Consider the following 14268-nt stretch of genomic DNA (forward strand, 5'->3'; position numbering starts at 1 on the left):
GGCTAACAGATGAAGATACGAATAGATGTTCTCGATCCTACACAAACCCAGTCACGTGTGTTTATGATATGGACTGGGGGGTTGCAGCTCATATTATAATTGCAAGTAATCCTACGAGCTAAAATGGACTGTGTTAAATGCTGAAAAATAATGAATAAACACAGCATCATGGCTGCAAGGAGTAAACTGACCCTGACTTGGGGTAGGGGGAGTCAACTGCAGTGCTTATTGCTAGTTCAGGGATGCACTTCTAAATTGTTCAAACTATTAGTTAATGAGATTGAAACAAGAAGGACATATACAGTCACACTTAATTAAAATAATACATAGATTCACACCAATTGGTCACATCTACGGTTACTGGGAATATGTTATATTGACTGCAGACCTGAGAGGAATGTCATCATTTATATGTTTTACAATTACACCTATGATATGGTTGGCTTGGGGCACAAAAATTTTCATTGCAATGAAGAAATAAGAGCTCTAGAGACATAACAAATCAACTCTAGGACAGTTGCAAAAGTAGGTGGATACTCTAGAACTCATATGCCTTGGAAGATGGGTTTAAAAAAGGGGGGAGAGCTGTTCCTATAGCTCAAACAAAACTTTTCGCTGAAGACAAACAAGCTGTTGGAGGTTAAGACTTTTATGAGTTAGTTTCACTTTCTGTAGGACCTGTTTCCCTCAACATTTCTTAGAGAATTCTTGGCTAAAGTGAGAGACTTGGTGCATAATAAGGCCTGATCTCTGTCTGAAGACTTTAGAACAATGGCTACACTTGTATGGCTTCTCCCCTGTATGAATTCTTAAGTGAATAGCTAGAGTTGGCTTATGTCTAAAGCTTTTCTCACAGTAATTACATTTAAAAGGTTTCTCTCCAGTGTGAGTTCTCTGGTGCAAAGTAAGAGCTGACTGTTGAATAAAGCCTTTCCCACAAGTACAACACTTATGAGGTTTTTCACCTGTATGAGTTTTCAGATGTCTTTTAAGGTTTGGTCCATAACAAAAGCTTTTCCTGCACTCAAGGCATTTAAATGCTGCTTCTCCAGAATGGGCTCTCTGGTGCCCTGTAAGGTGTGACCTTCGAGTGAATCGCTTTTTGCATATCGTACATTCATAGGGCCTCTCCCCTGTATGAGATCGTTTGTGCCTGTACAAGTCTGAATTACGAAGGAAGCTTTTCCCACATTCAGGGCACTTGTGACGTTCCTCTCCTGAATGAATTTTCTGGTGCCCATTAAGTTGTGACTTCCGAGCAAAACATTTTCCACACTGAGAACATCGGTGAGGTTCCTTTCCTGCATTCTTTTGTTGATGGGGTCCAAGTCTGAGAGGTTTTTCCGCATTGTTGCTCTCACATTTCTCTCCTGGAGAGTGTTTCTGATCATCTAAAAGCTTTGATAACTGTAACTCCTTTGGGGGATGTCCCCATTGATTTTCTAACTGTCCACAGACTTTTTGTAAAGTGGGACCACGAAGAATATTCTCCTCAAAAGGAAAAATAAATGCACATGTATTCTCTAGTTTATTCTGTTCTGACGAATCTTCATTTTCTCTCCCAATATCAAAATCTGAGAGAAGAAATAGATATTTCAGATGCCACAGTGTTCCAAGGAAAATAAAAAGTGTTAGAGTAAACCACTAGTGGGAAGATAGAAAACACTACACAGAATCTCAAAGTTCATTACTCTGATTAAAGCTGAATTTTTCTTATTCAATTAGCAATTACTTACCTATCTTGGAGAAACCTAATTGTTTCACTCCTTCGGAGCTCTGTAATTCCTTCACCCGTGGATCTTCTTCTCTATATTCCAATGGGAAGCTCAGGTCAGGGTTTGGTATTGGATATTCTGGCCAAAAGAGAGACGGGGCCATGATGGTTTGAGTTACTACTGGTTTCTCTGCAATTCAGGGTGATTTCTTAGAAAATAGTCTCTCCGTACCTAAACCTCCACCATTAGGTTTACTTCATCTGGAGGCCCTGACAATTGTTTTTATAACTGTAAGAACAAAACCAAAATGAAGGGAAGATCCTTTCCTCTTCAACTCAGAGAACCTTTCCAATATCTATGGAAGTGGAGTAAATCGATTCCGTGTTGATATCAATGCACTGCATTAGTTCTATATCTATTTTGATAATCAACTATTTAGGTTAGAAAAAAAATGAAGTAAATTTGACCTAAAGCTTTAGCGTATTAAAACTGAGAAACACTGTGTTCTTCAGTACCAAGTGAAGAGAGAGAGGCAGAAGTGGTAATTTTGAAATGGTTTACTGGAATAATTTCAGTTAAAAACCCATGGCCGTTGAGTCAACTCCAAACATATAGCAACCCTATAGGACAGAGTAGAACTGCCTCATAGGATTTCCAAGGCTATAATCTTTACGGAAGCAGCCTGCCACATCTTTCTGCTGTGGAGCCGCTGGTGGGTTCAAACTGCCAACCTTTTAGTTAGCAGCCGAAAACTCTTTAACCACTGCACCACCAGGGCTCCAAAACTCAGTTAAGAGATGTTCAGATTAAAATGGTAACTAAACTGGGTTGGCAACCAGCAAAAACTGTCTTCACATTTTTGATTCAGCTCAAGTTCAGAAGGGTATTGATTTGAAATTCAAGGAATATTTCTCTCTCCCTGTGCCCTACTACCTCTCTCCTTATTGAGAGGAGTTGTAGTTTGAATCCTCTTTCCACATCCCTCCCTCTTCCTTATCTCTGGCATAAGTTTGGAAAATACTGATTTAAGAGCCATATATATGACAATCTTTAAAGATTAATATCATTATTAAAATAGTATTAGAACATTAATTTGGCTAATGTTAATCTGAAGGAAAATTTTAACTTCAGAACACTATATAAAAATATAGGAAGTACACAATATACCATTTTCAGTAACAGACATAACATCTAGAAAGAAGATCAATAAGGAACTAGAGGAACTGAACAACACTATAAATCAACCAGATCCACCAGATATATATAAAACATTCTACCCAAAAACAGCACAATATACGCTCTTCTCCAGTCACATGGATCATTCCCCAGGACAGATCATATGTTAGGTCACAAAGCAAGTCTTAATAAATTTAAAAAGATTGAAATCATATAAAATATCTTCTCCGAACACAATGGACGAAACCAGAAATCAATAAAAGGAGGAAAAATGAAAAATTCACAAATAAATGTAAATTAAACAACACACCATTAAACGACCAGTGGGTCAAAGAAAAAAATCACAGGAGAAATTAGAAAATACATGGAAATGAATGAAAATGAAAGTACAACATATCAAAACTTATGGGATGCAGGGAAGGCAGTGTCATCAATTGAATTGTGTCCCTCAAAAAGATGTGTATCTATTTGGCTAGGCCATCATTTCCAGCATTGTATGATTGTCTACCATTTTCTCATCTGATGTGATGTTCTTATGTGTTATAATCCTACCTCTATGATGTTAATGAGGGGGCACAGGCGGCAGTTATGTTAATGAAGCAGGACTCAATCTACAAGATTGGATTGTGTCTTGAGCCAATTTATTTGGGGATATAAAAGAGAGAAGTGAGCAGAGAGACAGGGGGACCTCATACCACCAAGAAAGCAGCAAGGACCTGAGGTTCTTGTGCAGAGAAGCTCCTAGACCATGGGAACGTGGATAAGGACCTTCCTCCAGAGTCGACAGAGAGGGAAAGCCTTCCCCTGAGCTGATGCCCTGAATTTGGACTTCTAGCCTCCTAGACTGTGGCAGAATAAACTTATCCTTGTTAAAACCATCCACTTGTGGTATTTCAGTTATAGCAGCACTAGATAACCAAGACAGTAGTGTTCAGAGAGAAATTTATAGCTGTAAACACCAACATTAAAAAAAAACAAAGATCTCATAACAATAAACGATCTTTACACCTTGAGGAACTAGAAAGAGAAGACCAAACCAAGCCCAAGGGTACTGGAAGGATAGGAAATAATAAAGATTAGAGCAGAGAGAAATGAAGTAGAGAACAAGAACAAAAAACAATAGGGAAAATTAAGGAGAACAAAAGTTGGTTCTTTAAAAAGATCAATAAAATTGACAAATCTCCAGATAGACTGAAGAAGAAAAAAGAGGGAAGACATAAACAACTAAAATCAGAAAGGAAACTGGGGACATTACTATCAACCTTACAGAAATAAAAAGGATTGTAAAAGAATGCTATGAACAACTATACTCCAACAAATTAGATAATCTAGAAGAAATGGACAATTTCCTAAAAAAATACAAACTACATAAATTGACTCAAGAACAAATAGAAAATCTCAATAGACCTAAAACACGAGGCTGAATCAATAATCAAAACCTCCCAACACTGAATACACATTTTTCCAAAATAAGAATACAAATGGCCAATAAGCACATGAAAAGGTGCTCACCATCAGTTGTCATTAGGAAAATGCAAATAAACCCGCAAGGAAGATACCACTTCACACCTACCTGTTGCCATTGCAGCCCTATAGAACAGAGCAGAACTGCCCATAGGATTTCCAAAGAGCAGCTGGGAGATTCAAACTGCTGACCTTTTGGTTAGCAGTCCCACTCTTAACCACTACACCTATGGAAATGTTAATATTATTATCTACTTCTGGCATCTGGAAAGGTCTGGTCTGAATTCAAATGAAGGTTTTTTTTTTAAGCTTACCTCTTTCTTAGATCACATTCCACTGCAGAAACACATTTCTTCACAGGTTTCATAACATTCAGCTCAGCTCCTTCTCACAGTTTGCTGTTTTCACTATGCAAATTTGTTTTCTATTCTACATTTTATAGGTTGCCTGCTAGTGAGCCCTGCAAACTCCTGAATATGTTTTTTTCATCTCCAACATTTCCTTGACCTGACAGGAGTTTTCATCCTGCAATATTTCCAAGATCTTGTTTCTACCTTACATGTATTCCCTGTAGATCAGGAGGAAAGTGATAATCCAATTTTAATAGCATAAACAAATACTATCTGATATCTGACCTTCATTTCTGACCTCTCTTTGAAGGTTTCATTTGTTTATCCTCTCATTGAAGGCAAATTCATTATTTTAACAGTGTAGACCCTCATATTGCAGTAGCTGCCTTCAATTGCCTCTATTCAACCTTGTTTTGATTATCTCCATTAGCTCCTTTCCCAGTGACAGGAGTCTAAGTCTGGCAAAGCTTTTCTCAAGGGGCTGTTAAAGTGATTTACAGACATGCAGTTCTCAGTCATATTTTAATTTATACCATGCCATGTTTGAAAAAGGGATTTAACTTTTGTTTGCAGTCCATCAATAGGTATGCAATTTTGTCAGTTATTAGTTAACAGAAAGTGTTCCTAAAATGCAAAAGGTATACTTGTCTCTGTTCTGTCTTTTGCAATGACTATATACATATATTCATATATATTCACATATGCATTACATATATTCATATATATTCATTACATATATACCCACAGGGAATACAATCCAAACTTTCACAATCAATAGAATTCTTCAATGATTTTAATTTTTTTTCTTTTTTATTCCACTATCAGCATCTTGTGCTTTCCACTCAGTCTCCAACAAGCTCTAGTTAGGTCTGAAGGGATCAAGCCCTCCTCGCCAAACACAGGGAGGAGTCTCCCCTGAGAGGTGAGATTATTCCCTGTGCCCTTGTGAAACACGCACCCCAGGAGATTTGAATCTTGGCAGTCCATTTATTGCACTTTGAGAAACACGATTCTCAAAGGTTTTCATTTAATGATATAGCTGTGTCCTTCATGGTGGTTGACAGCCCCACTACTAACCAAAAAGTCGGCAGTCTGAATCTACCAGCTTCTCCTGGGAAAGCCTATAGGGTGGCTATGAGTTGGAATCAACCCAACAGCAAGGGGTTTCATAACTTTGTAAGCAGTGAAGCCCCTTTCAAGGTTCTGAGTACGGCGTATATTGCTCCAAGTATTAAGCTGAAGCTCTTATCACAGAAAAGCAAGTGAGGAGGGCCCAAGAGTGACAGAGAGCCCTTAGGATCCACAACATCACACATCCAAATGTTTAAGATTTGCTGCCCGAAATGAGTCCTTAGCCAGGGTATCCAATTTCACACAGTTTGCCTGTATCAAATTCCTGATGCAGAATCTTCTGAGCAGGGTCCTTAGCTTAATGGGTTCCTAATCCCATTTTCTCTAACTGCTTTGTTCCCTGCTATTCCCAGAGATCATTTGCTCCTCCTCCTCTTTCTCAGACAGGTCCATTTCCATTGGGTGCTCACTGTTTCTAACCCCAGGCCCAACCCTGGAGAGCTCTTGCTCTCTCAGAACAGAAACAAAAGAAGCAACATAAGCCCCTTGCCTTACCTGGCTCGGAAAAGGGCTGGCATTCCCTATCATCACCATCCCTCGGGTACTGTGGCCCTGCCTGTGGGATCTGCTCCTCTGCCACGGTGGCCTCCTGGGAAGGTCCCAGGACGTGGAGCTCAGGTGACTCCAGTTGGATGTTTGGTGGTATGTGTGCTGTTTCCACTGGTGCCAGTTCTTCCAAGAGCATTTCCTGCCTACCAACCTGGGGGAAATGACAGAACCCATCACTCTGACGTCTAGACCAGCACTGCCCAGTGGGCGTATAATGGGAGCCACACATGTAATTTTACATTTTCTAGTGGCCATACAAAAACAATAGGAAGAAACAGCAGAGGTCAATCTTAATAGCATGTTTTACTTAACCCAGTATATCCACAACGTCATCAATTCAACATGTAATTAATATAAATTATTAATGAGGTATCTTACATTCTAAGCCTTTGGGCTCTGTTGTGCATTTTACACTTACACATACATCAGTGTGGACTGGTCACATTTCAAGTGCTCAGGAGCCACACGTGGCTAGCAGCTACTGTACCGGGCAGCACAAGTCTAGACCATACGATGCTAAAATCTAAATTAATCGGCAAATCCCAGAAGAGACGGAAAGGTGGGGAACTACAAACTCCGTCCTTCCTAGGGCAGCAGAGCACTTCGGAAGACCCCTGTTAGGGCGGGACACCTGCCCTGATGCTCACAGCTACTGCACAGCCCCACCAACCCACATGCTGCAGCGCCCCATACGCCCACCTAGAAGCACTGCGTGCTTCTCCCAAAGATCCTGGCTTGGGCTCAGCCAGGAGCCTCCCCAGACAGAGGTTTCACAGGGGGGTTCTCAACAGAGGACACTGCCTTCCCCACCTCTCTGAGACATCTTGGATGTGATGGCAGGTGGTGGCTATTGGAGTCTAGGGGGCCAGGGATATAATATTCACAATGCACAATGGTCGCACATCCCAAACAACTTTGGACTCTCCCTCTCAGGCATCCATATAGATGAAAAGGACCTGTCAAGAACCTCACTCTCTTCATCATATAAATAGAAATATCTTTATACTTTTAGCATAACTTGAATTTTCGAGGAATGCACTACTGTGAAAACCAGAGGAAGGCTATACTATTTTCGCTCAGAATTTTACCAAGACTTGTTTGGAAAATCACATGACCAGCAGCAACAGTGATCATAGTATTTGAGCTGTATCAGCCTGAATTGCTGCCTGTTGCATTCACAGTGATTCTATGCACACATGCAAGCATCTGACAACTTCATTAGGTCTAACAGCGGAGTCAAGCTCAAACAAGTATATACCGACATACACACTGTTGGTGGTGGGCGTTACTGTCTAGTCGATTCCGACTCACACTGACACCATCAGTGTATACTAAACTAGTTTTATCAGTGTATACTAAGCTAGTTTTTTTTTTTTTTTTTAACTCTTGCTTTAGATTTCGGCTCGAATCTTCTTGACTCAGGCGTTGTCCAGCTTTTTTCTGGAAAGTGCCAGGCAGGAAATATTTCAGTCTTTGTGGGCCAGATTCAATCTGTCAAATATATCTATTTTAAATAAACACTTAAAAAGGTAAAAACCCTTCCTAGCTCATGACTGCACAAAAACAGGCCCTGGGTTGAATTAGGCCCCAAGGCATTGGAATACATATTAAATTGATGTTTTTTTTATTGAAAACCCTGGTGGCGTAGTGGTTAAGACCTATGGCTGCTAACCAAAAGGTCAGCAGTTCGAATCCACCAGGTGCTCCTTAGAAACCATATGGGGCAGTCCTACTCTGTCCTATAGGGTCACACTATGAGTCGGAATTGACTCGGTAGCAACGGGTTTTTTTTTTTTAATTGCATGTATGTATACAGGTTACATTTGCTCTGAAATTCACTTCAGGATAGCTAAAGGGACAGTACCAAGTAATGGTTGTAGGCCGGGTTTGGGTCAGAGAGTTCAGAACCACTGACTCATATGCTGAGTCTGGCAGAAGAAAAAAGTGAAACGGACTTGGGGCTGAAGGATAACACAAAGACCAGACATCTGAGCTGGCCCCAGCTGCCTCTGCTACTTCTTTTTCTCTGACAACAGAGATCCCACCTTCTTTTCTCACCTGCTGCTCTGGTATCTCAAGTTCTCTCTGTAAGTCTTCTACCAGTGCCAGAACTCTTTCTCTGTTCTCTGGGCGGTACAGCCTTACCCAGGTCTCTATCTCTGAGGGCAGAATAGTCAGGAATTGCTCCAACACTAGCAGCTCCAGGATTTCTTCCTTAGAATGGATCGTTGGCTTCAACCACTGAGAGCAAAGCTCCCAGAGGCTGTTGAAAGCTTCACGAGGCCCGGCTGCCTGTTGGTATTGGAACTGCCTGAAGCGCTGATGGAAGACTTCACACTCAGTATCGTACTCTTTAAGCGTGGAGCCATGATTCAAGGAGGCCTGGATTGCACAGCCCAGGGCCACAGCCATTGCTCCCTTCCAGCAGCTGAGAATTTATCTAACAGTCCAGGAGTCACCTATAGCTGAGGACAGGAAAACACAAGAAAGTAGAAACAGCAGTGGTTACCAGAGGGCATACTTACTCACTCCCTTGCCTTACTTTTCACCAAAGCCCTAAAGCAGAAGTTCTTCATCTTTCTGGTGGTTTTCAGAATCTGATGAAAGGTGTGGACACACTTCCCCAAAAAACAGACCTCCATATCCAACTCTACAAACATTCATATAATTCCATAAGGTTTACAAAATCTCCAAGGCGATCCACGGATCTTTTAGAACTGCACAAGACCCACGTGATGATTTAAGGCAAAATTTAAAATAAAAATTCAGTTCCTCAGTCACGCTAGCCACATCTCAAGTGCTCACCACTGGAACGTTCTACTCGGTAGCTCTGCTCTAGAATTCCAAGGACCTCTGGTGAAGAACACCTGCCCTTCCAGAGCCCCGTATACATGACTGCATCCCCACTACCAATTTAATTCCAACACTTTCGCATTTCTGAGTATAGATTGGCCTCAAAAAAAAAATGGAGGAGGGATACTAACAATACATTTAAATAATGTGAATGTCCATCTAGCATTAAAACCCCATTGCCATCAAGTGGATTCAGACTCATAGCGACCCTATGGGACATAGTAGAACTGCCCCACATTGTTTCCAAGGAGCAGCTGGTGGATTCAAAGTGCTAACCTTTTGGTTAGCAGCTAATCGCTTAACCACTGTGCCACTATGGCTCCCCATCTAGCATCAAGTAGCCTTTAATAGCCTTCAATCAAAGGGACCTTAGCTGGAGCAATGCTTTGCAAGAACAGCAAATCATCAGCCCCTCATTCTTCTCAACTCCAGGTATGTGCTGTTCCCCTAACATCTCCTTACAGACTCCCTGCAATAACACTCCAAGAGGCTTTCATTAAAATATTCTTAGGGCTATCTCTGAGGTCATAGAGGCAGGTCACACACGTCTCAACAGGTCTCAAGACCTGCATTTGACATGACTTTCTGTGCACCTTTCCTCTTTGTTCCAGTGGAAATCAAGGCGGGGGTGGGGGGTAGGGCGAGGCGGTGGGGTGGGGGTGGGGTGGGGTGGGGTGGGGGTGGGGTGCGGGGATGCGGTGGGGGTGGGGTGGGGGGATGGGGTGGGGTGTGGGGGTGGGGTGGGGGGATGGGGTGGGGGTGGGGTGGGGGATGGGGTGGGGGTGGGGTGGGGGGATGGGGTGGGGGTGGGGTGGGTGTGGGGGTGGGGAAGGTGCTCCAGACTCTCGGTACCTATTCACCCAAAATCGACGTACTGCCCCCATTTTGCCCTTTCCATGAAGGTAGCCTGAACTTTAAGGATAGAGCGATAACCAGCTTTCAGTTACCCGGTAGCTGCGTGGCCTAGGAAGTGACTTAGCTCACATGCAGTGCCAGTAGGCTGTAGCATGAGCACGATAACAACATGTACTTCATAAAATTTGCCGTCTGGCTGCAATTGCATGGAAGCGAATAGCGGCTTGCCTGGCACAGAGTAAGGTTATCGCTTGTTCCTCCGAAGCTTCCATCTCCCTAAGCCCAGGCACCTCACTGTCGCCTGAGGGCATCTCGGAACTGTGCCGACCTGGGCTGTGGACCCACCCGTTAGCCCGCTCAGCCTCACAGCTGGCCAGCCCTCCCCTCACCGACCCAAGCCTGCGGGGACCACGTCCACTAGGGATTGGACTCTCCCAGGGCTCCTTCCCCTCCGAACTGAAAGTCCCCTTCACGCGGGTCCGGTGCTTTCTGCTCCAAACCCCCTCACAGGACCGAGGAATACAACACTGTGCGCAGAGACGGCACCTGATGGACGGCGAACGGCACACGTCCCGGAAAAGTTGGAAATCTGGTTTAAGATCGGACGCTGCTGCCTGGCGCGGTCCCGCGCGCTCTTCGGTGGCCTCCCGCCGCCTCAGAACCGGGCGCCCACCCGCCCTGGAGGAATCCCAGGAAGGCCCGACCACCCGGGGTAGGACAGGCAGGGCCGCTTCGCGTGGTCCGCACCTGGCCTGGAGGGAGCCTGGACACCACCACCCGTGCCCCAAGGTCGGCTACACCCTCCGGCCTCCACAGAACTCACTAACTCAGCGCCCACAGCTCTCTAGCCCGCGCTCGCCTGCCCGGGACTCACGTGGATGACGAGGAAGGATTGGCTGAGGCTCCCTCAGGGTTCCTCTGGGCGCCAAACTGCAAACGGAAATGCGCCGGACCCGGCCCCGCCCCCAGGCCCAAAGGGCGGGAATGGGTGGGGCCGAGGGTTGGACTCAGGTGAGGCTCTTCCCCCTTCCGCCCCAGCGTAAGGGAGCAGGTGCAAACTTCATTCCAAGTGTTCTGAGGGCTCAGTGCGACTGTAGCTTCCCTGAGTGGGGAACCTTCTTGGGAGAAGTCCTTAAAATTTCCGAATTCTCAGCCAAATTCTGACACCCTGACTCACAGATTGCTTTGTATTTCTCCTGATTGGGGTCTCAACAACTTCTCGTATTGGTGAACTTCTTTGCCACCAAATATGGGAAAGTTTCACCCATTATTTCTTCCAATTCTCTTTCAGCCCCACTCTCTTTCTCCTCTCCTTCTGGGATTTCTTAGAAAGGAGTGTTGGGTTTTCTGTTATTTTCCCACAGATCCCTGAGGAAGGCCTGTATGAGGGCCTCCCATAGACAGACCACCATGCAGCAGAAATGCAAGAGCATGGCTAGTTCGGGAGAGGATCATAGCTGAATTCTTGACTGCAACTCCCTTCAGAGACTGCCATGAATTGGCTGTGAACCAAGTCTGGTTGGGGAGGGGCAGCTTCCCCGCTGGGGCCTTCTAGGTAAGTCTTGTATTTGCCTAGGGTCAGACCTGACAAACCACATGACAACTGAGAATCCTCAGATACAAATCTATTTAATATAAATACCTTGCATGTAGTGTTATCAATGCATCCGTGCATCTTGATTGCCTCTTTGGTCCATTTCAGGCTGCAGAAATAATTACTGGTGATTGGAATGTGAAAGTTAGAAACAAAGGAAGATCATTACTTGAAAATATGGCCTTGATGATAGAAACGAGGCTGGAGATCACATGATAGAATTTTGCAAGAATAATGAATTATTCCTTTCTAATATCTTTTCTCAACAACATAAATTGCGACTGTACACGTAGACCTCAACAGATGAAAGCACAGAAATCAAACCCAGAACATCTGTGGAAAGAAACAATGGAGAAGCTCCATATCATCAGTCAGAACAAGTCCAGGGGCCCAGTGCTGAACAGAACATCAATTGCTCATATGCAAGTCCAAGCTAAAGATGAAGAAAATTAAAACCAGTCCACGAAAGCCAGAATACAACCTTGAGTATATCCCATCTCAATTTAAAGACCATTTCAAGAATAAATTTGACATGTTGAACACTAATGACCAAAAACCAGACAAGTTGTAAGATCACATCAAGGACATCATACATGAAGAAAGCAAAAGGCCATTAAAAAGACAGAAAAGAAAGAAAATACCAGAATGGATGTCAGAGGAGACTCTGAAACTTGCTCTTGAACATAGAGTAGCTAAAGCAAATGGAAGAAATCATAAAGTAAAGCAGCTGAACAGAAGATTTCAAAGGACAGCTCGAGGAGACAAAGTAAAGTATTATAATGACATGTGCAAAGAGCTGGAGATAGAAAACCAAAAGGGAAGAACATGCTCGGCCTTTCTCAAGCTGAAAGAACTGAAGAAAAAATTCAAGTCTCGAGGTGCAATACTGAAGGATTCTATGGGCAAAATATTGAACAACTCAGAAAACATCAAAAGAAGATTGAAGAAATACACAGACACTGTACCAAAAAGAACTGGTTGCCCTTCAGCCATTTCAGGAGGTAGCATATGGTCAAGAAGCGACGGTACTGAAGGAAGAAGTCCAAGCTACACTGAAGGCACTGGCGAAAAACAAGCCTCCATGTATTGACAGAAAACCAGTTGAGATGTTTCAACAAATGGATGCAGCACTGGTGGTGCTCACACATCTATGCCAAGAAAATTGGAAGACAACAAGCTGGCAATCGACTGGAAGAGATGCATACTTGTGCCCAGTCCAAAGAAAGGTGATCCACATTCATACGTTTATTCAGGAAAAACTTGCTTACACGGGCAAGCAGCTGCTTTCTCCAGTGGCGGCCGGCTGGAGTATTTTCCGCAACCACCTAGCAAGGGACACAAGCTTATATACCATTCCAGTTGGGACCAAGGCTCATTGTTTTTCTCCCACGTCCTTGGGTAGTTAGCGTTCCCAGGGAGTTGAGGTCCAGGCCCAGATGTTTTCCTTCTTGCCATGAAGGCATTCTTCGTCCTTGGCTGCTGGCCCAGTTATGCCACTCCCGGCCTTGTACCTTAGCCCAAGTCCATCCCGAATTCATCCCCAGTATGCTTTGGGGAAGAGCAAAGCTGATTCCATTAGGGAGGGGATGTATATAGCTGAATAGCATTACCCTACAGGCACCAAAATTGTTACCAAACCTGGAAAGGAGGGTCCTTGTCCCACGTGCTCAGACTTGCCAATTATCTGGACACCAGTCTTTGAAAAAGAGAAAGTAACTTTTTTGCAATGCACAGAGCAAGGAGCCAGGAGGAAGTTCCTCTGATCGGGGTCAGGAAGCTACGGCAAAGCAGGGCTTATATGTGATTTGAGCAGCAAGATGGCAGCCATGCAGGTGTTCTGTGGAGTGAAAACTCTAGAAGGTAGCCCGGAAACAGGAGGTGATGTGGTTCTTGTCGGACCTCTTGCTTTGAAATAGGGTCCGGGTGATGATTCTCCTTCTGATTTGTTCCTCCTGTGGCTGTGTCCTCTGTTCAGGCCAATTAGCGGTCACAGCTGGCCCTTCTGTGCATGTGGTGCAGGCCAAATCTGATTCGGGCCTGTTTAAGGACTAATGGAAATTTACTGGCATTAGTAAGGTCAGCTTACAACATTTATGTGTGTGGCTTAGCATGTTTCCAACGTTCGTTGTTATAGCATGCATCATTACTTCATTCCTATTTTAGTGCTAAATGATATTCCATTGTATGGATATATCAAACTTTGTTTATCCTTTCGCCTGTTGATGGACTTTTAGGTTGTTTCTGCCTTTTTGCTATTGTGAATGGTGCTGCTATGAACATTCGTGTACAAGTTTTTGTTCGAACACTGTTTTCAATTCTTTTCGGGATATCCTAGGAGTGGAATTCCAGGTAATATGGTAAAACTGTGTTTAACTTGGGAACACCTGGGTGGTGCAGTTGGTCAAGCACTTGACAACTGTTTTGGTCATCTCGTGCTGCTCTAACAGAAATACCACAAGTGGATGGCTTCAACAAACAGAGGTTTATTCTCTCACAGCCAAGTAAGCTAGAAGTCCAAATTCAGGGCATCAGCTCCAAGAGAAGGCTTTCTTTCTCTAACGGCTCTAGAGGAAGATCCTTG

At 43.7% G+C, this 14268-nt stretch overlaps 1 protein-coding gene across 1 annotated transcript; it reads right to left on the bottom strand.

Annotated features, from left to right (window-relative positions):
* Nucleotides 1–645: 645 nt before the first annotated feature.
* On the bottom strand, nt 646–9187 carry LOC135228798 (zinc finger protein 449-like). The gene is made up of 4 exons (XM_064277624.1): nt 8444–9187; nt 6332–6536; nt 1737–1853; nt 646–1574 (listed from the first exon to the last, which is right to left on the bottom strand). Exons 1-4 carry the CDS (start codon nt 8795–8797, stop codon nt 688–690), a joined length of 1563 nt encoding a protein of 520 aa, XP_064133694.1. The 5' UTR covers nt 8798–9187; the 3' UTR covers nt 646–687.
* Between the last annotated feature and the right edge of the window lie 5081 nt (nt 9188–14268).

The sequence above is a fragment of the Loxodonta africana genome, chromosome X, assembly GCF_030014295.1.
Source record: "Loxodonta africana isolate mLoxAfr1 chromosome X, mLoxAfr1.hap2, whole genome shotgun sequence".
NCBI classification, from domain to species: Eukaryota; Metazoa; Chordata; class Mammalia; order Proboscidea; family Elephantidae; genus Loxodonta; species Loxodonta africana.